We start from the raw sequence: 25,083 nt of genomic DNA on the forward strand, positions 1-25,083 counted from the left end.
AAACACAGGGCAGCTCTCCCTTGACCCCACGGGGGCACAGTAGCCGCAGGAACATGGCGGCATACAGAAAATACTACGTTAGCACACCTAAAAGAACAAAAACCCTGACACGCTGCGCCCTCCAGCCCGCTCCCCCAGCGCCCTGCCGCCACGACTCCCACCCGCAGCTGAGGCACCGCCTCCCGCCCCGCCTTGAGGGGCCCCCGGCCCCAAGATGGCGGCCGGGCTCCGGCACCGCCCTCTCGGGCCAAACATGGCTGCCGGGTCGCCGTGAGCCCTGGACTACAAGTCCCAGGAGCGGGCGGGAGGCCGCGGGGCGGGCTCGGGTGTCGCTGGCGCGGGGTACGCGGCGCGGCGGCGGCAGCGAGGGTGGAGCTGGCGCTGTCCTGGAATGACCCCCTCTGGGGGCAGCGGGGGTGCGCGGAGCCGATAGCGGGTCTGCCCTGGGCCGGGCCCGCACCGGGGCCCGCCGGGAGGTAAACGGGTCCGGGGGGGTGAGCGCTGGGCCTGCAGCCGGGGCGGCGCGGCGCGGTGGCGGCCGCTCTTCATCCTCCTTCTCCAGCCCCCGGAGGCCGAGGCGGTCTGCGTGCGGCTCCCTGCAGCTGCCGTGGTGCCGGCGGCCGTGGAACCGGCCTGATCGGGTGCAGGGCCGGGGAGCGGCCCTGCCGGACGGTTGGCAGCAAGAAGCGCCCGTAGAGCAGAGCGGGGCCGCGGTGCGGGGTTCCGCGGAGCGGGCGGCGCAGGAGCCTCCCCAGAGGAGCGGCGGCTCTTCCCTGCCTGCTCCATCCCATCGCCGAGGTGCCCTGGGCCGTGTTGTGCTCCTGTGTCTGTCGAGCTGTTTGTGGTGGGTGTTCGCGGACAAGCCGGGTCTTGCAGAACGCTGTATTTAGGCTGCACGGCAGGGAGGAGGTTCTCGCTTTGGTTCAACTTCAGGCGCTTCGGTGTCTTTTGTCTGTAAGCTCAAAATATGCCTTCCTTTTTAAACAATGAGGAAGCCGGGGCAGAGCGATGGCCCTCAGACATCCTTCCTGCTTTGCATTTGGTTTTGACACAGACGTTCTTCTTTTATGGAAAGCAACCAACCAACCTCCCCCGTATTTTCATGGCTTTAATTGCTAAGCTGTGGCTTTCCCACCTGCAAAAGAAATGAGAATCCAAGTCTTTAAGCTGTTGCCAGAGATTCCATGAGAGTTAGTACCTCCGTTTCCCGGTCCTGTTGGCACTGTGGCTTGATCCAAGTCAACAGCTTTTTTAAGCAACTTAAAGGAAAGTGGTTTCTGATTCCTTTCAAGTAGCTTTATCATAAAGTTAATGCTGCATGCTTGTTGTAAAGGTCATTCCACTGAGCACCTGAAAGATCTGAGAGTGGAATTCAGTAAGGCAGAAAATAAGTTGTAAATAGTTATTCAGTTGGGCAGGGTTTGGAAATGAAATGTCATTTGTAAATCTGAAGGGGAAGAATACACGACTGCTTCGTCAAGTCCCACTTTGTGTATTATTTAGATAAAAGTTTAAATGTCTTGTATGTATCTGAAAAGGTTTGAATATCTTGTATGTGTCAACCTGTGGGGAAGGAGTAGTTTGTATCAGCCATGTCCAGGATGACTTGAGTGTAGGTAATTCAATCTGTGCTTTCTTTGGCAGACCCCCCATGCTGGCCCGTCATGTGCAGAGGCTGGGCAGAGACTGCATCGCCCACTGGAATGGTTCTCAGATACTCCCCGTGAGCAACCCGATTTACAGCTGTATGAGATGGGCCGGACACTGTCCTTGGGCCTCGTTTCCACTTCCCATTCCAGCTGATTCCTCAGCAAACTGGAGACTCCCTCCGTTTTTTGGACCTTGGAGACAGTTTCAGAACTGTTATTGGCAGTTTGATAACTTCATGCAAAGTTCTTGCTTTCACCTACCCAATCCCAGTATGAAATCTGAGGGAGAAGAGCCACTGACAAAGAAGAGAAGAGTCAGTGGCCAGCATGATATTTCAGCTCCTGAAAAAGAAACAAACTTCTCTGATCAGAAGGAAGGGTTGTGTCTTTCTGTAGCACGGAATGAAAAAAAACATAGCAGCAAGAAAGGTAAAAGGTGGTCTTTGTTCATTTTCCTTCTTTCTCTGTAAAGCTAAACTCATCTAAGCTATAAGCAATCTTGCCTGCACCTTTTGAGTTACTGTTTTTCTTGGCTCCTTGGTCAAGAAAACATCTGTCTTAAAAGCCTTACAGTTTGTAATGCTGTTTGGTGTGTCACACTTGCGTTCTGTGCTGCCACACAGCCTGCCAGTGCTAGGTTCACTGTGGCTGGAAGTAGAACAGTCAGTTATGGGAGGGATTGCCCTCCTGGGGAGTCCTGAGTTTGGTTCAGACAACTCTCTCGGGTGTCTTTTGCCACATCCTGTCTGTGAACTCAGGAATCTTAAAGCAAAAAGATGTAGATAACTTGCTGCGGGGCTGAGCTGGGCTGGCAGTTGTATATAGCTTTGTGCCTGGTACTGTACCTGAGTCTGTAAGCCCTGCTGGACCTCAACTGGCTTTTTTCCAAGCCACCTGGTTCATAAATTTTTTAAGTGGAAAAATACATATCTGAAAAATAATCGGATACTTAATGATGGGTAGATACATTCTTAAAACCTTCCATATAATAAGTATGAAACTAGGAACGGCAGAAAGGTAAAACAAGCCTTTTTAGAAGCTGTTGGTAATTCTGAGGCTTATTAATGTTTTTAATTTCTCAGTCTCAAATCGGGTTCATTATCTGGTTTGGGACCCAGTTGTAGCGTATGTCTTGAGTTTTTCCGATTGTGCACAGGCTAGAGGTGAACATGTTGATTGATTTCTAACCCCTTCTTAGTCATGTATTGGCAGATCAAGATGCCCATGTCCGGTTCTAAGGGTGTATCTCAGACTGACATACCGCATCTCCACTGAGGAGGTAGTGGCAGAAGGCAGCGTAACACTGTCAGCAGACTGGATTTGGCTTACCAGTTTGACAGCATTTCTATAGGGAGCAGCAGGGTGGCGTAGTCTGACCACAACCATTTCCTTAGGACATACCAAAGCAGTTTGAAATCCAGGGCATCTAATGATTTTGGCTTGGGCCTGGGTTTGTTTGGTTTGGTTTTTACTGATGCTTATATAAAGTTCATCTTGAACCATGGTCTAAATCACTGCTACTCAAATAAGCTTTTAGAATTGATTAAGCAAAGACAAACAGTTGTCAGCAGAATGATTTCTAAGAGCAGTAAAAACTCATATGGTGTATTACATAATTTTTTCTGCTTCATGCTCTTTTAACAGGAACCATCAAAAGACACTGGGAATATTTTTGCCAGCACAGCAGAACAATTAAAATCATTGAAAATAAAGAAACTGACCAAAGCAGTACAGGAAGTGAGGCAAAATTTGATTTTACAGTCATGTCCTACAATATCCTCTCACAGAATCTGTTGGAAGATAACTCCCACCTGTACAGACACTGCAGGCAACGACTGTTAATCTGGACATACAGATTTCCCAACATTCTACAAGAAATAAAACAGCTGGATGCAGATGTGAGTAGACAATGAGCATGTGGACGTTTCTTTAGGACTGATAAACTGCAGTAGCAAATTGCTGCTGTTCTTTTTGATGGGTGGGTTGTCCAGTGAATCCAACTGAGCTATTAGTTATGTCGTGCTTAACACTAGCTTTGATTTATACTTATGCAGTTAGTGTATTCTGTGCAATCCGAACGTGGAGCAAAGGCAAACTCCACAGTACATACCACTCATAGTTACCTTTTTTGTCCATAATTCCTGGAATGGTCTTTTTGGCATAACTTTGTTGCCCTTCAGGAACTCGGTCCTTTCTCAGAGTCCCAAGGTGGTTGTAAATCTGTACTGCAGTGTACAGACAGAAGGCTCCAAGATGCTCAGAACTTTAATGGAGTATTTCGAGGTTGATCTTTGGTTCAGGTTATAGTACAAACCTTGTTGTCCACTCTGTGCTTAATGGAAAGTGTGCCCTTGGTCTCTTCATCCCACTGCTGTGGCATTTAGCCCTCCCCTAAACTGCTGGGAATGTATTCGCAGGTGACTACTTTGATTAAATTGAATTTCACATCTGAAAATGTGCAGCTGGCTGAGAGGGTGGGAGGAATTGGGGCCCTTTTCCCAATCTTAAGGAGCACTTTCTATAGGAGACTGAATCCTTTTGTGGAATTATGATGGCAAAAAGCCTCTGAATTATTATTTTTATAGTATACCCATACAGAGTGTCCAACAGAGGTGATGTGGTAATATTTTGATAGATTTAATAATCTTCTAATTGTGAACTTTTGCTTCAGGTACTCTGTTTACAAGAAGTCCAGGAAGACCACTATAGAACAGAGATCAAGTCAAGTTTGGAATCCCTGGGTATGATGAAACTTTTATGACCATAGAATCACAGAATCCCAGACTGGTTTGGGTTGGAAAGGACCTTAAGATTGTCCGGTTCCAACCCTCCTGCCATTGGCAGGGACATCTCACACTAGACCATGTTGCCCAAGGCTTTGTTCAACCTGGCCTTGAGCACCACCAGGGATGGAGCATAAGAATATGCCTGGTATCTTAAACAGATGCTGACACATCAGAGAAGATATTAGAATAGGTTTCCTGTAGTATCTAAATTGAAGCTAGACAGGGCAAAAAGGTTTTAATTATTTCTTGAGATAATCTCTATTTATACAATGACATTTTATGTTTGTCACTGCCTCTCTTGCAGGGTATCACTGTGAGTATAAAATGAGGACAGGGAGGAAACCTGATGGCTGTGCTATTTGCTTCAAAACTTCCAAATTTAGCCTGATTTCATCAAACCCTGTGGAATTCTTTCGCCATGATATTCCACTCTTGGACAGGGACAACGTGGGATTGGTGTTGCTTTTGCAGCCTAGATTTCACTATAAAACTAACGCTGCAATCTGTATAGCCAATACACATCTGCTGTATAACCCAAGGCGTGGGGACATCAAGCTGACCCAACTTGCAATCCTCCTGGCAGAGATTGCTAGTGTTGCTGCTCAGAAGGATGGTACCTTCTGTCCAATTATCATCTGTGGTGACTTCAATTCTGTTCCTGGTTCTCCATTGTACAGATTTATAAAGGAAGGGAAGTTAAATTATGAAGGCCTCGCCATAGGAAAGGTAGGCTATGCTTTTCACTTCTCACAAGTAAAGGTTGATGCTGATTAAAAGTATTACAGGATGTTTGTATCCCTGTGTTTAAGCATCCCTGTCTTTAAATAGGATAAAATAAGGGCTTAAGTAAACACCTACTGTGTACTCCATTGAAAGATGACTCTTGTTTTAGATAAACTTTGAATTACAGTAGCTAGAATAACTGTAAAAGCAAAAAATGCAATTAGATGCTGAATCTAAACTGTTTCAGGTTAGATGGGTTTTGTTGTAACCTCTTGTTATGTAGCTGTTGGATGTGTCAAATGCTATTTAATAGAAAGTAACTGGAGTACATACAATGAGAAAACATGGGGAAAAATAGCCCCACTGGTGTCTGTTGCTAGTGAGTAGTTGTTTCAAGCCCTGCTTCAACTTGGCTTGCTCCCAGAAGAATAAGCATTGTGAAGATGAAGTGTCTGCTGGGGAGCTGTGTATACTCAGTCCTGTTATGTTGATAAGTGTTCTTGGTAGTATCTCAGCTTAGTGTCACAAGAACTGGCTTGAAAAATTGGATAGCTGCAAAAACAAAGGGGGTGTGCGTAAGGGTTGTTGTTACTTTGACAGAGATTTGACAAGCCACGATAAAAGATTTATTCTAAGGGGCTGTGGCTTTTTTTTGCTTTAAACTTTAAAGTCCACTCATTTCATGTTGTTTTTCATAGGTCTCTGGACAAGAACAGTTTCCAAGGGGCCAAAGAATTTTATCTATTCCAATCTGGCCCCCAAAATTGGGTATTTCACAAAACTGTGTGTATGAAATAAAACAGCAACAAAAAGAAGAGAATGCAGGTCAGTTACTGGGTTGATGAATTTTGTGGACCTTTGAAAACATCATTTGGGTAGCACTGAAAAACATGTTCTGCTCTAGTGGAGGGGGAAAGCAGTGAGACTTTAGCTTGCCAGACTTCCCTGTTGGGCTCATTTGAGTGTGAAGTTATGGCTCACATAAGCATTTGCAAATTTGAATCTTTAGAAGATAACAGAAATTGCCCTTCAGGAGCTGGTGCATATTCTTTAAACTACTGTGACTGAATCATGAAAGCCAGTTGTGCTGTGGCTGGGAAAAGAGAGATGGAAGAATGCAGCACATGTACGTAGTGTGAGCCCACATTCTGCTTAAGTGGTTATGTATTACAGTGAAGGCAATTTATGGAACAAGTGGGAAGAGCAAGTGATTCCTTCCTTACTACATCTTTCATCCACCAATGAACGGGACATAATTTGGAAGTCTTTGAAGGGCATATTACAAATGGAACAGAAGAATTTAATCCAGTTTATATCCTGCCTGCTGCAAAGATACTTGTGTCTAGCTTTTCTATTGATCTTCAATATTGGTCTTTCTTACCTCTTATTTTTAAATGCAAATTGAATGCATTTTTTGTTTTACAGGAGAAAAATTGGAAGCAGGAAAACTGGACAATGCTCAGGAGATTGTAATAGCATCTGAAAAGTATGTGTTGGGGGATAAAAAATGGAATTCCTGTGCTTAGACCAAACTTGTTTGTGATTCCAGATGTGGATAGAAGATGTTCACCCAACCCAGTCTTGCCCATCTGGGTTAAAAATCATTGTCCATTTAAACATGCAAAGGCTGATCAGGCAGCAAAGGACTAGAAATGGAATTAATGGAGTGTGGGTTCTTGCAGGAACCTGCAGATACTATTTCAGAATGCAGAGGCAAGGTGTCAGTCCTGTTTAGGGGGCACTTTCTGTCTGCTTATTAGAAAATGTCTTTGACATTTTTGGTTACTTCTTGACATAAACAGAACGTTTGCTTTGTCGTGACATTGTAGGAAAGCTGGGAACTTCTTCATGCTCATTCTTTCTAGGAAAGACAAGAAAATAAGGTTCTTTTCTTTGATTCCTGTTCAGGGTGTCTTCAAAACTGCAGCACCATTTTAAGTTGTCTTCGGTCTATTCTCATTACTTTCCTGAAACTGGGATCCCAGAAGTAACAACTTGTCACTCCCGGAGTGCTGTCACCGTGGATTACATTTTCTATTCTGCAGCAAAGGACGCTGCTGCTGCCCGGCCAGGTAAAGAAACGACTTTCTGATTGTTTTCACCAAGTGCTAAATGGGAGCATTTGGATGCTGTTCCAAGGGAAATGCAGTGGTAATTCAATCCATATGAATTACCTCAGAGGTTTGTGGCAGTGCTTTGAATGTCAGCTGCTATCTGAGAACTGAGGCTGGGCTTGTGATCTCGCCACGCTTGGGCTTGTAGTGCCACGCCGGGCAGACTTTTCCATGTAACTGACCATTGCCGTGTTGCCATCTCAGCAACTACGGAGAAAAGACCTGAGGGCCCAGAAAAGCAGCATTGTAAGTAGCACCTGAGAATTACTGCTGTCAGTAACTCCTGCAGGGTGGTGGTGAGCGAACCTACAACAAAGCAGTGTTTCCAGTCATGAAAACGGCAAACAGCAGTTTATGATGTGCATTAAAAGGGTTTCTTAGTTACTTCTCAGATAGCCTTGATGTAACATCTGTCAAGTAGATGACCTCTGTGCTGTCTTGCTCTGAGAGCAGTCCCTTCCCCGTGTCCAGTTGTCACACTCTTGATTGTAGTTGCAGCTAGAACTCACCAGATGGTGCAAGAAAGACACGGTACCTCTGCGGGTGTATTGATGGGTAACACATCCATCCTTTACTGCTTTGTGCTCTCACCGTGGATACTTCCCAGCAGTGTGCTTTCCATGTCATCGGTAGTTCTGTGTTTTATGCCGTCATCAAAGGTCACTGCACAGTGCGGTGCTATCAGATTAATGGCTCTGCAGAACTTGGAACAAAGAAACCTGGATTCTACTCCCGCTCCCACTGTAGATTGCAACAGATTTTTATAAATTAACATTGTTTCTAATATGTGAAATAAAAATACCCCTTTCATTTCTCGTGCATTGAGACTAGATTGTTAGAATTCGGTGAGTCAATGCACAAAAGTCTCATTTATCATAACATGCACAGTAAGTACTACCTTAACGTAAAATACCACACACAAAAGCTTCACAATACAGAAATAAAAGCTTTGACTGAAAAAACAGGATCTGAGAAGTACCTAAATGACTTCTGAATCCTGTGTGATTTCAGAGTGCATCCTGTGCACAACTTAATCTTAATTCACTTGCTTCTCTATTTTTGTTGCACCATCATTGCCCCAGCAGAGCTATAGCAATTCTTCCTTTCTGCACTTGTTTTTCAAATAGATTCTTCACCCCACATCACAGTACAGAATGGGACAAACCTGGAACTCTCAAACTAGGTTAAACCGGTGTAGTTTTTATTCATTAGTTCTTCAAAACTAGAATAGTGGTTGCAGAGTGCTCTGAGCTGACATTAATCACTGCATGCAGGCCAAACTCTTTCCAGCAACAAACTGCTCCTTTGTAGACACGCAGGTGCTGTGCCAGATGATAAATTTGGCGCAAGGACGTGTGTGCTCTAAAGCTACCAAGGCATCTTCGCAGTGGAAAAGCTTTTCTTCAGAGCAGCAGTAAACAGCTGCTGGGTTGTTAGAGGGCTGCAAAGCTGGCAGGTGCCAAAGGAGTGAAGCTGTTGAACTATGTGAGGAGTTGAACAGTTGCTGGATAATCCTTTAAAATGTGCCTGCTGGTAAGTACCAGCTTCAGCCAGGAAGTCCTGGAATTGCTGATCACTTCCATACAGAAAGTATTTTTGTCAAAGTTACAGCTGCTGTTCGTGCTGGCCCTGAAAGCACTCAACCTGCTCAGCATCATCCCTGTGCTCTGCAGGCAATAGCTACGGTTGCTGACTAGTTGGCTCCACTCAAGTAGATCAAGAAGTCTAAAAGTTTGATGCATCATGGAAGGATTTTGTTCTCAATGGAATTTCTTGAGTTGAAAAAAACTTATGATGGTTTTCTGTTTGGTTTTAGGGGGTTGTTTTTTTGTTGTTGGTTGGTTTTTAGAATCATAGAATCAGCCAGGTTGGAAAAGACCTTTAAGGTCAAGTCCAGCTGTTCCTCAGCACTGCCAAGTTTCTTCTTTAATGAGGGGACAAATATTTTAAGTGTGGTATGTAATAATAAAGGCTGGGCAGGGACAGATGACATTAGAGTAGGGGTCTGCTGCAGGCCACCTGACCAGGAAGACTGAGCAAATGAGGTCCTCTATAGAGATAGGAGCAGCCTCATGTTCACCAGCCCTGGTCCTCAGGGGGGAGACAACACACCAGCAATAAGCAATCCAGGAGGTTCCTAGAATGTATTGATGATAAATGCCTTCTCCAAGTGATAGAGGAGTCGGTGAAAAGAGTGGTTGTTTTCTGGACCTTGTTTTCACCAACAAGGAGAGGCTGGTGGGGAACGTGAGGCTCAACATGTCTTTCGGCAATTAGGAATAGGTAGTAGCAGGAAATAATGGAGGAAGATCCCTTTCTGATGATGAACAGTTAGGAAGGGAAATGCCAGAAGGCTTTCACCCTTATGAGGAGGAGTTCCTGCCTGGTGGAGAACTGGTCTTGATGATACCCAAGTAAAAGGTTATGTAAACCAGTAACTCTAAAAGATGCTTAATTTTGCAAGTGTCAGCTCTGTTGGGCACTGCTGTTGTGCTAAAGTACAGGCCTGGACTGAGGCTTTTTCAGAGATACAATGAACAACTCAATCCCTTTCTACCTCTGCAAAATGGAGGGGTAGTGTCCTGAGTGCTTTGGGCTGTACTGATTGTAAGCCCTGCTGGGGGAGCAATCATAAACCAGAAGAATTTCTGAACTCCTTATTGGTGCTGTTACATGGAACAAAAATGACTTTCGGATTATTTGTGCCCTAGGGTTTTCCTCTTTCCGCAGGTGTGTGAAAATGTGATTCTCAGCCCCCACTGATGGACGTTCCCGTGTTTTGTTGTTTGTGTTTTAACCAGGAGCAGAGGATTCTTGTCGTGGAGGTCTGAAACTCCTTGGCAGGCTGGCACTTCTAACAGAGAAGGATCTTTGGACTGTTAATGGTCTTCCCAATGAAAATAACTCTTCTGACCACCTGCCCTTGCTAGCAGAGTTCAGGCTCATGGAACGGTAATACCCAAAGGACTTTTTGTGTAGACAAAGTTACTTTCACCTTCTCGCTCCATATGATGATCACTGTCTCTTTGAAGGTTAATTCAAGCACTGCTGGTCCGGTTTCAGTCAGTTTTTTGCATGCTGAGTTGTTAGTGTTGTGTAAAGTAGACTTTTTAAAGAGACTTTTTTTTTAAGGTTGAAATTACTTTATGAAGCTTTTAAGGCCAAACGAAAAGATTTTTACATTTGCTTCCTCTTTGATAACGGAAGACAGCTGTGCCAGCCTCGAAGCGGCATTATTTTTCATGAAGATGCTGTAAATGGTTTTTATTGTAAATCAGAGTAAAAATGATTATTCTGAGAACCGTGTGCTGCTTCATAGACTCATGGAATGGTTTGGGTTGGAAAGGACCTTAAGATCCTCTAGCTCCAACCCCCAAGCAAGTGTGGTTGTGTGCACAGCCCATTTCCTAATGAGCAGAAGATCATGTTTTACGACACCAGTGCTCTGTAGCCACTCCTATCTAAATACTTCTGCAAAGGAATTCACTTAGACTGTAGTCAGGCTGGAAGCTGCGGGATTACCCCTCCAAAGGAAGAAGCTAGCTTTGCAATACGGCAGAGTTTTAAAGGTTACTTCTTAAACTTCTAAAAGCTTAACTTTGGGTAGCATTCACTGGCATCTTCTTTAGACTGCCTGAAATAAAGCCGAGTGTAATGAGCACAGAACCTAACAGAACCCCGATCTAGTGCAGGAACAAAACAATCACTCCTTGACATCTTGAGGCTTCGTATGCATTGAACAACTGGGGGAAGGGAGTTTGGTTTGCCATGGAGTTATTAAAACTGGCCAGCTGTATATTAAAATGACAGATCCTGAGGTATTAAACAATCAAGATTTGTATTTACTCTCCCAATGCACTGACAAACACACCATTTCCAACATTAAAAGACTTCCTGAACAGTAAACTTGCAGGAAACAAGTCCAGCAGCATGTGGGTATGTATGTAAAACTGCCTTAACAGTACCATTTGGAGAACTGTCTTTCAGTGTAGTGCTGAAAAACCCGCACCCACGGTCCCGAGATCACATTCAGATGTGTTTGGCTCCTAGAAACATTTCTTTGTTCATTCCTTTTGCTGACTGCAGAATTACAACTGCAGTTACATTGTGCTTTGAGAATAATGCAGTAAGTACAGTAGTAACCACAAAACCAGTTGAATTGAAAAAGGCCTTCAGAGTTCCATAACAAAATATGGTTACTTACCACAGAATGTGGAGGGGGGATATTTTTCTCATAAGTAATTGAGAATAAGGATCTTCCCTCTCCTGGAAGATGACTGCGTATTCGATACTGGATGCTGCTTGATTTAAATATGAGTATTCTCAAAGCTGGAGCTGATAAATGCAAACATACTTGAATAAATGCAACCAATTTCTGGATATATACCGGTTACAGCTAAAAAAGCTGTTGCAGCAACTCTTGTAGCCTAAGGCGCTTTGGTAGTCTGGGGGACTCTTGTGTTACCTTCACAGCAGACAACTGTGAGCTCCTGTGTGTCTGCACCCTCGGCAGCACGCAGGCAGCTGAACAGGGGAAGGTAGGGAACAGAAAAGTGCTGCTCTTTGCAATAAGCTTTGTCACTCCTTGAATCTAGAAACAACAAATAGCTTTTCTGGAATAGAAACAGAACGGGACCAAAATTAACCGTAAGTCTTAAAGAGAAAAAGCCCCTCGAACTACCATGATCCTTTTATTGAAGTTTCATGCTGTGCATATACATACAAGTGATGTAAAAAAAACCCCAGCCCAGAAGTCATGCGTGTTTCCTACATTATTTGACCACTTTGCAGTCACTAGAACCACACTTAAGACAAACGCCATCATCGTGAAGAGTATTTCAGCTGAACTGCAAAACAGGAACCAAAAGCAAATTGTCACATGCCTCTACAGCATTCAAAAGTTTCAGTGCTAAGTTAGAGGTTAAAATAACTCAAGTGTGGTGGGCAGTGGTAAAAACTATACACAACCACCATTACTTGAGCTGAAGTAAACCATGGTTTCATAGAAAAAGCTTGCAACGCATCAGGTAACTTTGTGCTATAGGCTCCAGCTGATCAAAGTAAGTTTTTCACATCATTTTATCAAAGGGATACATGGAAAACACCTGTATAGGTCACAAGATACTAAACAGCACAAAGTTAACAGTGAAACGCTGCCACTGGTGTAAATTGTACAGGAATTCCTACCAAAAGAGTATTTCCCTCTTTTCAACTTCGCTCCTGAACCACAAAAATCCTGACGGTGAACGCAGGAGTGGAAAAGTTGAGAGAAGGAGGAATGGGAAAGGCCTCCCTGTAATTGATATGGTAATTTGTATAAACAAGTGTATGTAATACATTAGACAAGTCTTTCTAGACTTTCTGCAGGCTCATTAGTAGAAAGCCTTCCACTGGTTGTAGAAGGTTGCTGGGTCTTGGTATTGTCCTCCTGTCCTAGGTAGGGGAGATTCATTTACTTTTTTGAGCAATGAGGTCTGTGTACAAGCAATCATCTCCTGTATTCATTCAATTGCTGACTGACAAATGTTCTAGGAGCTTAAATCCTTCAGTTTGAGTAGGCATTACTGTCACCGTCTTACAATGTCATGCCTTCATTGAGATCCCAAAAAAGTCAGTCCCCAGGAGGGGAGGTACACAAGGCCCATGGCAGTATCATCTACAAGCACAGCACAAAGGGTAAAGGCTGGACTTGTACAATAATCCAGTTTCTATTTAGGCACCTAATGAAATAGTTTCAGGAATGCAGCACTCATCAGAGAACTTCACTAATGCAGAAGAAAGGCAGACCCCGGTGAAAGTCTTACCGTGTCACTTGAGAAGGCCGGTGTCCATCAAAGGTCCTCAGCTAAGTCTTAGAACAAAAGGACTGAGTAGGGAGGAAGCAGACAGGCTTGATTTTCACCCATTTCAGCCATTAAAGCTTCCTTATTCAGGTCTAAGCTGTTGTTATTACTACAACACACAGAGGAAAAACTCCCTACAGCAGCACGGCAGAAGGTTAACTTCAGCCTGCAATGTCTGATCTCAATATAAGATGTCAAGGCATCACCATCTGAGACTGCTCAGCCTTTCAAAGACAAGGTTCAAAGCTACACCAACTGCTGAAAGAGAAGCATGTGGGCTCAGGTTAGCATTATTCCAGGAACATATACAAGAAACAGACGGACGGAGAGGCGAATGCTTGTCTCTACAACAGCAATCTCTCTGTTTTGTGCTTCAGCAGAATAGTCCAGAGAGATGAAAAGCTTGTGACAAAGTATAAAAAACTTAGGAAAGTTTAAAAATTCATTATTATCATCAGTTAAAAACCCAAACCCTCCTATCTTGCCTAATAAGATGTCAGTGTTTAAGAATACACTTTGCATATTACTATTACTTAACAGCTTTCAGCAACATGCACAAAATAGTAATAGGGGTGGCAGTAAAACATCCAGTGCTGGTTTAATACTACCAGAAATGCTGGGAAACAGTACAAATTAGTTACAAAACAACAATACTGACAGGTTTGCATATCTATTAAGTTTAGTGAGGTAATTTTGAGACTTTAAAAACCCATGCCACTTCTGCACTGCTTGGTTTTATTGCTGAACTGAATATTAATACTGACTAGGATTTGTTTTAACTGCACTGCACCCCAGCACATCTTAACACTAAGAATATTGATTTCTTAGTTTTCCCATTGCTACTACCCAGCAAAATGCCCAAGTTCACTTTATACTTGTGGAGGCAAACTGTATTTGCAGAAAGTCTCTCACCACTGGAGTCATCTGCTACATGATGAACGGGAAAAAACATCATATCCTGGCAAACCTCACTGTAGGTTCCTCTGCACTGATGCCTTTTCTATAAACTGAAATAGAATAAATACTGCCACCAAAACCAAATTCCCGCCCCCCTTCTATTTTCTAGGTAAAACTTGCACCATAAGAGTCCAACAAGGTAATAAATTGTCCCATTCCTTTCTTCCTTCCAACGAAGTGCAGGTAAAGTGCAGCGGGAAGCACCAGGAAGCCCTCTGTCCAGCATATGGCTTTGTTAGATGCGGAGCTGGTAACCAACCTCGTTGAGCGTAGCCAGGTCTCCCTTCTTGTCCACCACAGCAGGCCTGCGAGCAAAGGAGGGAAGAGGGTTCTGCTCACCAGTAATGCCACACGGCCATGCAGGAGCACAGGCAGCAGTGGCCACCTCTGACTTCAGAACAGGGCTGACTAGATTCAGTTTCCTCGTCATAGGCACGATCCTGCTGGATCTGTCAGGTGAACCAGTGTGACTGTGCTATTCCTATGGGTTCTCCCTGAAGCCAAGCACCAGTGAGGAACAAGCTGTCCCATCCTGGGGTCCTGGGAGTGCCCCTCTCCTGAGCTGAGAGAGGGCCTAAATGAGCAGTTAAGAGCAGACACATCCTGCCCAGGATCTACCCCAGGGCACGACTCCGGGTTTTAGAATGAAGTGGAAGCAGCTGAGAGCAAATAGGCAAAGCCTCTCCCATGGCCACAGCATATTGTTGCTCTGAATCTCCCCTTTCCTCTGGGCTAGGTCCATGTGAAGGGCTGCAGCCCACCAAACAGAATCATAGAACAGTTTGGGTTGGCAGGGACCTGCAAAGCTCATCCAGTCCAACCCTCCACAATGAGCAGGGACATCTTCAACTCGATCAGGTTGCCCAGAACCACATCCAGTGTGGCCTGCAGTGTCTCCAGGGATGCGGCATCCAGCACCTCTCTGGGCAGCCTGTAGCAGTGTTCTACCATCCTTATTGTAAAGATTTTTTTCCTCACATCCAGCCTGAATCTCCCTCTTTTAGTTTAAACCCATCGCCCCTCGTCCTGTCACAACAGGCCCTCCTTAAAAGTCTCTCCCCACCTTTCTTATAAGCCCCTTTAAGAACTGAAAGGTGCAACAAGGTCTCCCCTTAAGGAGCCTTCTCTTCTCCAGGCTGAACAACCCCAGCTCTCTCAGCCCTTCCTCACAGGAGGGGTGCTCCATCCCTCTGATCATTTCTGTGGCCTCCTCTGTACCCTCTCCAACAGGTCCATGTCCTTCCTGTACTGAGCACTCCAGAGCCGGATGCAGGACTGCAGGTGGGATCTCACAAGAGCAGAGTAGAGGGGTATAATCACCCCCCTTGACCTGCTGCCCACGCTCCTCTGGATGCAGCCCAAAATTTGATTGACTTTCTGGGCTGCAAGCACACATTGCCCACTAGCATCCAATGTTTCACCCACAGAAATCTTTCATCAAACAGAAGACACAAGGTGAACTCCTTTCAGTCTCCAGGCATCTTGTGTTCTGATGCAATCCAGCCATTCACCGCAGTAATCCCATGCACACGTGGAATGCTGTTAGGTCATTAAAGTGTATCAACAAGTGGACCACGTGAAACCTGGAGACGGAGCCATCAGTCTCTCCCTATTTAGCAGGCAATGGAAAAGCTCCTGCAAAGCTGTCAAACCGAAACAATCCTGCTGATGTATATAGCCTATGGAAGTGTCTAATCCAGGACCTCGCTCCAGGCTCTCAGTTATTTCACACTAAGCTGTATGTTTGCTTTTCTAAAGAAAGGCATGGTTTAAAATACATTTCTCCTCATAGACTTTATTTACAGCATGTGCACTCCACTGCAGAAACACGGCTTAAAGCCCAAGTAGTGCAAGGTGAAGCTGGTGATGTCTCCAGTGCGTTCCTGCAGCTCCTCAGATCTGGCTTCCAGCTCTTGAGCTTTGCTCATCGTGCAGCAGATGAGTTTGCACACATGAGGCTAACACTGCTGCGGTCCTAAGAGGGGGGATGTGTAGCTTACGTTTGTACACACACATACATGTGTGTGGCAGAGCCTCAGAAACAGTTCTGAATTCTTTCATTCAATTAGTCTTTATTTCTTGTTAAAAGCAGAGCTGCTAACACCACATCTCTGTGAGAATTTGCACAGCATCTGAGACCTGGAGCCATTGCTGTGGACAGCTAATGCACTTCTGCCTAGTCACACACTGAGTGCAACCTGGGCTTCTTTGCAGTACTGCCCTGCACCCTGTCTTGTGTTTGTAGGTACTTCATACAACAGCGAAGGAGGCCTCTGTGGTCTCTGCCACTGCAGGAAGGGATCACACCTGAAGAAATCACTGTCCTTCAGTTTGGATTTTTCCCACTTTATTCCTTCAGAGCAGATGGGATTTGACTAGCCGGAAAACAAACTATAACCTGCATCCCTCAGAGCTCGTGTAGGAGTCTGAGACCAGCAAGAGATGCACTATGCAGTTCCCAGTGTCCTTTCTTCTTCCCTCATATTTAGGGATCCTCTTCCCACCCCTTCTCCCTCCCTTTAATTAAAGCCAGAATGTAGTTTTAAGTAAAGCACGGCATGCCTGGATGGTTCTACCTTCTCTGATTATCCAAGAGGGATGGGGAGTCACTGCACACCCATGACGACATGCCCATTTGCACCCCATGACAGCTCTCTAACTTGTAGCTACAAGCAGACTGTCCTCCATGAGGTTTTAGGAATAGGCAAGGATCCGTTGGAGCAGAAGCATGGTAGCCCCTGTTCTCCTGGGCTGGCACATGACCTGATGCCAAACATCCCCTCTGAAGCAAGGGGGCTCTGCCGTGCTAGCCCATCAGATCGCGTCTACCGAAACGAATAAGCTGTGCATAGCTGCTGGGTACACAGCACTCATGAGCTGCCTGATCCTGCATACATCCTAATATAATATAACCCCAATATACTCCTGCCCCCTTGCATGTCCTAATAGAATGGACCAACAGATTTTTCCTGTCAACAGCTAAATCATGCCGCAAGCACACAAGGCCAGTGTTGCTATGACACTCATGCATCTGTTGAAGCCTCAGTATGAAATTACAGGGAGATAGATCTGGTGAGCTGACATTTAGGAGCAGAGATTGCTTCAGGCTGCTGCATGATGCTCCCTTCCAAACTCCCCAGCTTCCTCTCCCAAACCCCTCCAGCTCCAAGCACTTCTGTTGAGGATGAAACACTGTTCCAGCACAGGCACTTGCAATTCACTGCACCCTCCTGCTTTGGGACTTCAGCGGGTGGACAAGGGGACACAATAAGGCTTCAGACTTGTCAGGCAGATTGACACCACCCTATGGGCTCTGTACTCATCCTGCCTGGTGGCCACCCCTAGCAGGGTAGCACCAGCTGTGGGCCAAGAGCACACGGACTGTTGCATAGCTCAGTCAATGAGCTGCCATTTGACTACACACCAGTCTCATCGACAGGCACCTACTCCTTACTGCATTGCCACCCATGTCCTGCTACATACCCTGTCTGCCTTGTAGCTGCATTTCCAGGCTTTCCAGTTCACCATTCCAGTTCATGTCTTTTTCACAGGGAGATTTCTCCCAGCAGGCCCGTGTGATTTGATTGTTGACAAACCCCAGGCTGTAATAACAGCTTGTCATCAGCGGGTGAAGCCTCTCAAACGAATGTGTTACACAGCCCCTGCCAGCTCCTGTTAGAGCAAAACACTTCTCTCCCCCTCCCCTGCAAGCTCTGAAAAGCTGTAATTACAGCATGTGAGTAAGAGACCCACAAAGAAACAACACACAATGCTGATAAGCATGGCCATTCTTTAGCTAGGATTTCAGCCCAATGCCTAGCAAGCCTGGAAAGCCTTTCCTCTTCTGTGTGTAACACAAAGGCCTCTCACTGCAACTCGGTTCTGGGAAATCTATCACGATGTGGAAGAAAATACCTGATTTCCCCTCCTGTATTTCCCACCCTGTGTCAACTGCTGTATGTGTTGGTACATGCCATCCAGCTCATCCCTGATGGGGGGATGCTGTTTCTTCTTTCAGGCATCAGAGACTTCCCACTGCAGAAAGCAGCAGATCTCAATTTTTCAAAGGAAAGGGTTTTATCACCAGGAGGGAGCTCCTCACAGCAGCACACTCCTCTGCAGCACCCCTCCGCTGGGGCAAAAGGCACAGTGAGCCTTCAGGCCACCCACACCACTGCACAGAAGCATTATTTTAACATCAGGAACCCGGTTCTTCTCCCTGGCACAGCTTTTCTAACACAGAAGAGCCTCTGGGCTCTGCTTAGAGGCTCAAAAGCTCCTTCACTCCCCTTTTGCTTCAGAGTGTACTGGCCAGGCCCGTGAGGGGCTGTGCAGGACCCACAGGGCTGTAACACAGTCACAAAGCACGTGCTGCAGGAGCTCTCACCTGCTCAGAGATGCTGCAATGCCTTCTGCCCAAGCAGAGGTGAAGGTCTTGTGTGTGGGGCCCGCTCTCAGTCTCCTGTTCCCCACATCATCTCATAACTGGGTCCTGGAACTTGTACTGTGTTATTTTAGAATAGCATATAATTCACCCTAGGTACAGAGCAGCACAGCGGAACCACCAAGCAGGTGAGGGGCTGAAGCTACTGCAAGGCCACCAGCACTTCACTTGTCTTCCTGCTCTGGAAAAGCAAAGCTACCAAGGAGGAATCAGCCACTGCAGCAGCAATCATGAAACCAGCCCAACAGGTGATCCTCCAAAGCCCAGCGAGACTCACTCTGCCCTCCCGACATACATGATACACTTCAGCAACTGCAGAAGCACTACCAGAAACCCAAAGAGGAAACCATCCCTCAAAGCACATGTAGGAGATGAAGAAGCCAGGAGCAGCCGAGCCTATTACAACTATAATTATCCACGCACTAAACAAGGAGCTCTCAGTGAAGCCCAAGGTGTGGCAGCATGGACCGAGTGTGAATTCATGCGTAAAAATAAAAGGCTGCTGTAAAATGCCAAAGTATCTTGAAGTTATCTTTAGAAGATGAGTCTAATGTCTTTGTTGGCTGCTTGAAAATAAATAAACAAGTGCTGAGACACTCGTCTGGGAGCCTATTTAAAAAGCAACGATCATAAATACGTGACTAATCTGTGTTATGTATAGGCTTGCACAGCTGTCAGCTTCCTGGCATGAAGCTGAACTGCTAAAACTTGACTCTTCCACGTCTAAGGTATGGGAGTCAGAATTGCCAGTGGCTGTAAAAGGCCTGTGATCTGGAAGCACAGTTTTATCCATTTAGAGGTAGTGCTTGCAGTTGGTCCACCCTTCCCCACACAGTTAAACCACTAGCTGTGGCACATGAGGGAAGTGGTCGCGGGTATTTTAAGCTGGTTAAAACCAAAGAACACAATGTAAGTGATGTTTGTGCTTTGGCAAGAAGAGCAAAGATCTACTTTTTCACTATTCCTGTGTCAGACAGTCCACAGTGAAAACCGCTCCATCAGAACAGCGCTGTACAAAGGCTCGTCACAAAGAATCCCAATTTCTGTCTCAGTGACCATGACAGCCGGGCACCACACCACCATTAGCAGGTCCATCCTCCTGTTTCTCATACCTTTGTCTGAACACCCTTAGATGTGATCAAACTGCTTTCCCTCCTGTACAGGTCCCCCAGGCTACATTCATTTCTCCAGGAATTATACAGTAAAAGGCTGAAGAAGGCAAACCCCACACTTGCACTTTCCCAGCCATCCAACCCCTGTAGAACTGAACCAAGCAAAGGCCATCGGGGCCTCCACAGACACCACAGAGAGAGGCCACTGGGGAGCAGTAAGCACAGCAATGCCAGAACAAAGAATCATGAACTGGTTTGGGTTGGAAAGGAGCTTAAGATCATCCAGTTCCAACTCCCTGCCATGGCCAAGGATGCCTGCCACTAGAGCAGGTTGCTCCAAGGCCCATCCAACCTGGCCTTGAACACTGCCAGGGATGGGGCAGCCACAGCTTCTCTGGGCACCCTGTGCCAGCGCCTCAGCACCCTCACAGGGAAGAGCTTCAGCCTTAGATCTAACCTGAACTTGCCCTGTTTCAGTTTGAACCCATCACCCCTTGTCCTATTGCTGCAGTCCCTGATGAAGAGTTCCTCTCCAGCATCCTTGTAGCCCCTTGTAGACACTGGAAGCTGCTCTGAGGTCTCCACGCAGCTTCTCTTGTCCAGGCTGAACAGCCCCAGTTTCTCTCACCAGCAGCATCAGCAGCTTCTGGAGCCTCCCTGGTGACCAAGACATCAGCCACGTGCCAGTGAGCACAATCAGGTTTTGTACAGCAAAATAACAGGCCATGACCCTCCATTCCTGCCCGTCAGTGATGGCAGAGGGATACTCACGACTTGTCTCTCCTGCAGGCCCGTCTCTGAGGGCTGGCTTGCCTTCGGCGCGGGGACAACGACTTACCCCGTGATCTCTCTTTCATTGGAGAATGGGCACTTGAGGGTTTCAGGATCTGCAAGAGATGGGGGAGGGAAGGAAGAAGCATTCGATAAAGGCCACGATTCACTGAAAATAAAAAATAAATATAAAGGGCCTCATACAGTGGCAGGCGGGGACGGCACACAAAGAGCCTTCAGTCCCTCGGGCTCTGTCAAACCCTGCCCAGGTCGAGAGGAACCCAAAGCTCTTATCATGTGATAGCTGTTCAGAGGCCCCCTGCAAAAATCAGTCGGTGTCACCAGTTCGGTTTCCAGCTAAATACCGAATAAAAAGCTCTCAAACACAGCTTTCTTCAGAGCTGGACACCGCAAGGGATAAGAAAATTGGCTTCGAGTCTCAGCTGAAGGGAACTCATGCAGCTACATCACCCTCTCCAGGTTTCCTCTCCACACACAGAGGTGATCGTCTCCCAGGCTGGCAGCTGAGCTCTCTGTAGCAGTGAGACTTTTCACTACGTCTGCAACTCGCCTGCATCCCCCATACCCTGCAGCCTCAGAAGGCCACCAGCACCACACTCGCCCTCCGCGCTGGTTTTAAGAGCTGATCCTCCAAAGTCAGCCCTTCACAATGGAAGCAGCTCGAACTCTGAATTAACTCAAGGGAAGAGTCAGATACAGGGTCTTCAAGCGTTCAGGGTTGTGGTCCTAGTCCTGAGGCGCTTACAAGGACTGGGCCCAGTGTCACAGCTCAGCACACCCTATCAAAAGCAAGTACTAAGTTCAGCAGGTCATCCGCCCACATGGACTTCTTCAACTTGAGCCTGCTTCAGCCCTTTGCTCTCTAGATGGCATTAAAAGTACATGAAAAAGGAAAAACCCCCTCCTTCATTATGTCTGTAATCAAGCACATGTGCTTAAGGTGACAGCATGGTACAAGCTGGCCCTCAGGAGAGGTGGCAGCAGGACGTAGGGACGATGCCACTGGTGATGCTCACCACAAGGTCAGGGTGAGGGGGCCCGAGCCAGAAAGGCAGAGGGCTGCTACGTCAGAGCCATTCCTCAGGAGGGCAGGGGCAGGGAACCCGGAATAGCTTGGACACGATGCCACATACCTCTCCACGAGAGCCAGCCCCATACTTAGCAACACACCTGCTCTGCTCCTGCTGCCAGCAGCCGGCTGGAAAGGCACCAAAATCCCCTTCACTAGGGCCACAACCAGCTCCTCATCCATGCCAGCATGGTCAGGGACACCCCTCATCCTCAAGGACAGCCAACCCCTCTGGCAGCCTGCCCTGTGTCCCTGTCATTTCCCTCTGGGCTCTTCAGTCTGAGCAACCAGCCTGTGAGGGACTCTCTTTCCTCGCCATTCCCACGTAACCTGCTTTGTGATTTAACTGTGGTGGTGGACATCAGGCAGGGCAGCCCATCAGCATGCCCTGCAAGGAGAAGCAACCACCAACACGCCTGTGCCACAGCACCCCTTGCAGCTCAGGTGTAAAGAGCAGAGATCCCTACCTGAAACCAGGCCACCCATCCCACCAGCCCCAGCCACGGTTCTGGAGTCAGTGAGAAAAGCAAATGGGAAACACCTTGATGGCCAGGGACAACAATGGCTTCAAGTGTGTCCCAGACTGAAGGGGAGAACCTTGAACTAACAAATACCTATAGGAGCTTGAGAACTAATGGGAGAATCGCTAAGGCCACTGCAAGGATGCTGAGAGGGACTGTTCTTCAGGGACTATAGCAATAGGAAAGGAGTGATGGACAGAGCCCTGGAGCAACCTGCTCTAGTGTGAGGCATCCTGCCCATGGCAGGGGGTTGGAACTGGATGATCTTAGGGTCCTTTCCAACCCAAACCATTCTGGGGTTCTACAAGACAGATCTAAGTAAACCCACAGCCCACCTGATACCACCTTTATCTCAGGGTGTGGTCAGCCTGCTGACATGGAGCAAAACCAACTTGTGCAGGCTGGGACAAGGTGTGCAGACCTACCTTCATCCTCATATCCCTGGCAAACTTCTCCAGCTCCTTCCTGACTTCCGTGCGCATCATTTTGGACACGTTGAGGACGAGCTGTTTCCACTCGATGGGCTGGAAGCTGTGCGGCTCATGTGGGACGTATAACCCGATTTTCACCTTTTTGACCGAATGCAAGTACTTTTTATAGGAGTCTTCAAAGTCAAAGATGAGGTCGCTCAGAGTCCGGTAAGTCAGAGGTTTGTCCATCAGGTCTGATCGCCTGCTCATGCCCAGCGAGCCGTACCGGCCGTTGCAGTAAATCCCGAGCACCACGTGATGAAAATAGTTCCCTGAGAAGTGGGTTTTAAAGCTGATGGGGAATCGTTCCACAGAGGGTTGCCCGTTGGTTAAGTAGCTGGTGTGCGCTGCGTCAAGGCAACAACAGGAAGGAGCACGCACAGTTACACCTCTAGACATCTTTAGCAGCTTTTATTTAAGTGCCAGGGCAAAAGCTTTCTTGCAGACACAATTTTATCGTTACTGTGCCCTAGAAACAGCCAATGCTGCCCAAACCCTGCTTGGAGAATAAGATGCAATGGTTCAGGCAGGGAAAGGACTGACTCTTAACCATGCTTGGAGGGGAAAAGCAAAAAATGCAAGTGTTGGGGTCAGCAAGGCAGGAGAGAGACCACCCTCCCCAGCTCTGTGGGAACTCCCCCATTTGATGCCAACATCAAAATCCCATGGCCCCGAAAGGGAAGAGCGTTGCCTTTCATTTCATGCTGGAGCTTGGTACGAGTCACCTTATTTTCCCACATCTTCAACCAGCACAAAGACTCTGAATGTATTCGAGTCAGCCTTCCCGTCATTAACAGGTCCTCAGCATGGCCACTCCTCATGCAAGGATGTTTTTGCATGTTGCCCTTGTAACGTCGTGCTGAGAGGAACAAAGTGAAGCTCCCAGGCAGATCATTCATTACATAAGCACACAGGCATGGTCAGGACCAAGCACTTTTAGAGAGCGAATCACTGCCTGGCCTTTCCAAATGCACCACGTGCAGGGGCCAGGGCCAAGCTCCATAACAGTGCGGTAGGTGACCTCAGCGGGGAGCTACAGGCGGGCCCAGGGCATCTCCTTAGAAAGCTGCTGGCCTTTGCCAGGGGGAAGGGAAACCTCAAGCAGGGGGGTTTAAAGGCATCGGTGCTTACGCTGCATGCGGCTCCCTGCTGCTAATCCCCGGACAGCTGAAGTCCATCCCGGCTCCATGTGCTGGCACCAGCCCCTGGGATAGCGGGTGTCCTCTCCCTGCAGCCAAGGGGATGGAGGAGGGATGCTCCAGCCTCGGGTTACTTCTGCCTGACGGTATCTGCTTTAACCCCGGAGGCAGACACGGTCAAGGCAGGCAGTCAGGTTCGTGCCACTATGAAATACACTGGCTGGAGGGGCAGCACTGCCCGCATAGCATCAGAGAATGGCTTGTGTTGGAAAGGACGTTAAGGTCTAGTTCCAACTCCTTGCCCTGGGCAGGGACACCTCACACTATACCATGTCACCAAGATCCCTGAAGAACAGAGCGGGGTCAGCTCCTGCTGGAGCTGCAGGAACCAGCACAGACAAGGGTCCTGCTCTGAGGACCATCCCCTCCTCCCCCTACCCTGTGCTCAAAAAGATGGTCTTTAACAGCAGCAGAGCAAGAGCCACCGCACAGCTCAGGTGCCCTGGGATGTTAGTGCAGCCAGCCTTCCCCTCTGCCTCCACAGCACGGCTGCCTGTGAACACAAAAAGCCTTTGCACCAATACCCTAAAGCACAACTTGAGCTTGGTTCTAGTCCTGCCCAGCCTGACACCCCACCTCACCAGCAGTGCAGCTCCCCGGGATGCTGACCCACCACCCACACCCCCCAGTTCACCTCTTCTCTCTACAGGGATGCAGGAGAAGCAGCCAGCGGCTCTCATCTGTCTCCAACACATTTTCACCCACCTCACACTTGCTGAATTTCACATACTCAAACTCTGGCCCTCCAGGTGAACACAAAAAGCAACTGTAAAGAGATTCATGAGCTGCCCAGACTCTGAGGTCAAAGGAGCTAAACCTCTGCACAAAAAAAAACCCAAAAGTGCAAGATAAAAACAGTCTCTCAGAACAGCCACAGGGAAGCTTTTCAGCTCAACGTCAAACACATTTCATTGTGCTCAGTACTACCTGTCATCAGCTTTAGCAGCCAGGAGAAAATGGATTAGAGGATATAGGAATGGACAACACCATGAACCCAGCCCCTGCTGCACTTCACCATCTAAGCAAGTCTTGCCCTAAGCAAGTCTGGACAAGCGTGAAGAGCAGAGTGCAGACCTCCACACATGCACACAGCTCCTCGCCCAGCCACGGCCACATGTGCCCACCTCTGTCCATCTGCTGCCCCACCACATCAAACACAAACACCCTGCAGCAACTGTCAAACCTCACCCTGATACAGAATCACTGGTTATGGTTGGAAAGGACCTTAAAGCTCATCCAGTTCCAACCCCCTCCCCACGGGCAGGGACACCTTCCACTAGAGCAGCTTGCTCCAAGGCCCTGTGTCCAACCTGGCCTTGAACACTGCCAAGGATGGGGCAGCCACAGCTTCTCTGGGCACCCTGTGCCAGCACCTCAGCACCCTCACAGGGAAGAGCTTCTGCC

General features: G+C 47.3%; 2 protein-coding genes across 4 annotated transcripts in view; one reads left to right on the forward strand and one right to left on the reverse strand.

Annotated features, from left to right (window-relative positions):
* Positions 1-318: 318 nt before the first annotated feature.
* On the forward strand, positions 319-10,573 carry ANGEL2 (angel homolog 2). 3 transcript variants are annotated; one of them, XM_062637080.1, is made up of 9 exons: positions 319-476; positions 1,645-2,078; positions 3,294-3,547; positions 4,321-4,390; positions 4,740-5,161; positions 5,857-5,983; positions 6,584-6,644; positions 7,067-7,230; positions 10,074-10,573. In XM_062637080.1, exons 2-9 carry the CDS (start codon positions 1,652-1,654, stop codon positions 10,226-10,228), a joined length of 1,680 nt encoding a protein of 559 aa, XP_062493064.1. In that variant the 5' UTR covers positions 319-476; positions 1,645-1,651; the 3' UTR covers positions 10,229-10,573. The 3 variants fall into 3 exon arrangements, with proteins under 3 accessions (XP_062493064.1, XP_062493067.1, XP_062493065.1); XM_062637083.1 differs by lacking the exon at positions 319-476 and adding an exon at positions 723-844; XM_062637081.1 differs by lacking the exon at positions 319-476 and adding an exon at positions 958-1,190.
* A 1,377-nt stretch (positions 10,574-11,950) lies between these two features.
* Positions 11,951-25,083, reverse strand: part of VASH2 (vasohibin 2) — a 36,914-nt gene continuing 23,781 nt past the window's right edge. The window contains exons 5-7 of the mRNA XM_062637084.1: positions 22,436-22,817; positions 20,400-20,515; positions 11,951-14,377 (exon numbers count right to left, since the gene is read on the reverse strand). Of these exons, the coding sequence (XP_062493068.1) occupies positions 14,308-14,377; positions 20,400-20,515; positions 22,436-22,817 (568 nt within the window). The 3' untranslated portion in view covers positions 11,951-14,307. The remainder of the gene's footprint in view (positions 14,378-20,399; positions 20,516-22,435; positions 22,818-25,083) is intronic.

The sequence above is a fragment of the Pezoporus occidentalis genome, unplaced genomic scaffold (genome assembly GCF_034315485.1).
Source record: "Pezoporus occidentalis ecotype Australia unplaced genomic scaffold, CSIRO_AGI_Poc_V1 ctg50, whole genome shotgun sequence".
Lineage (NCBI taxonomy): Eukaryota > Metazoa > Chordata > Aves > Psittaciformes > Psittacidae > Pezoporus > Pezoporus occidentalis.

Bases quoted from the DNA above. Each gene is read 5' to 3' on its own strand.
- ANGEL2 (XM_062637080.1), top strand. From the start codon at position 1,652: ATGCTGGCCCGTCATGTGCAGAGGCTGGGCAGAGACTGCATCGCCCAC. The intron at 3,548-4,320 runs GTGAGTAGACAA...CTTTTGCTTCAG, and splicing joins TAAAACAGCTGGATGCAGAT to GTACTCTGTTTACAAGAAGT. The intron at 4,391-4,739 runs GTATGATGAAAC...CCTCTCTTGCAG, and splicing joins GTCAAGTTTGGAATCCCTGG to GGTATCACTGTGAGTATAAA.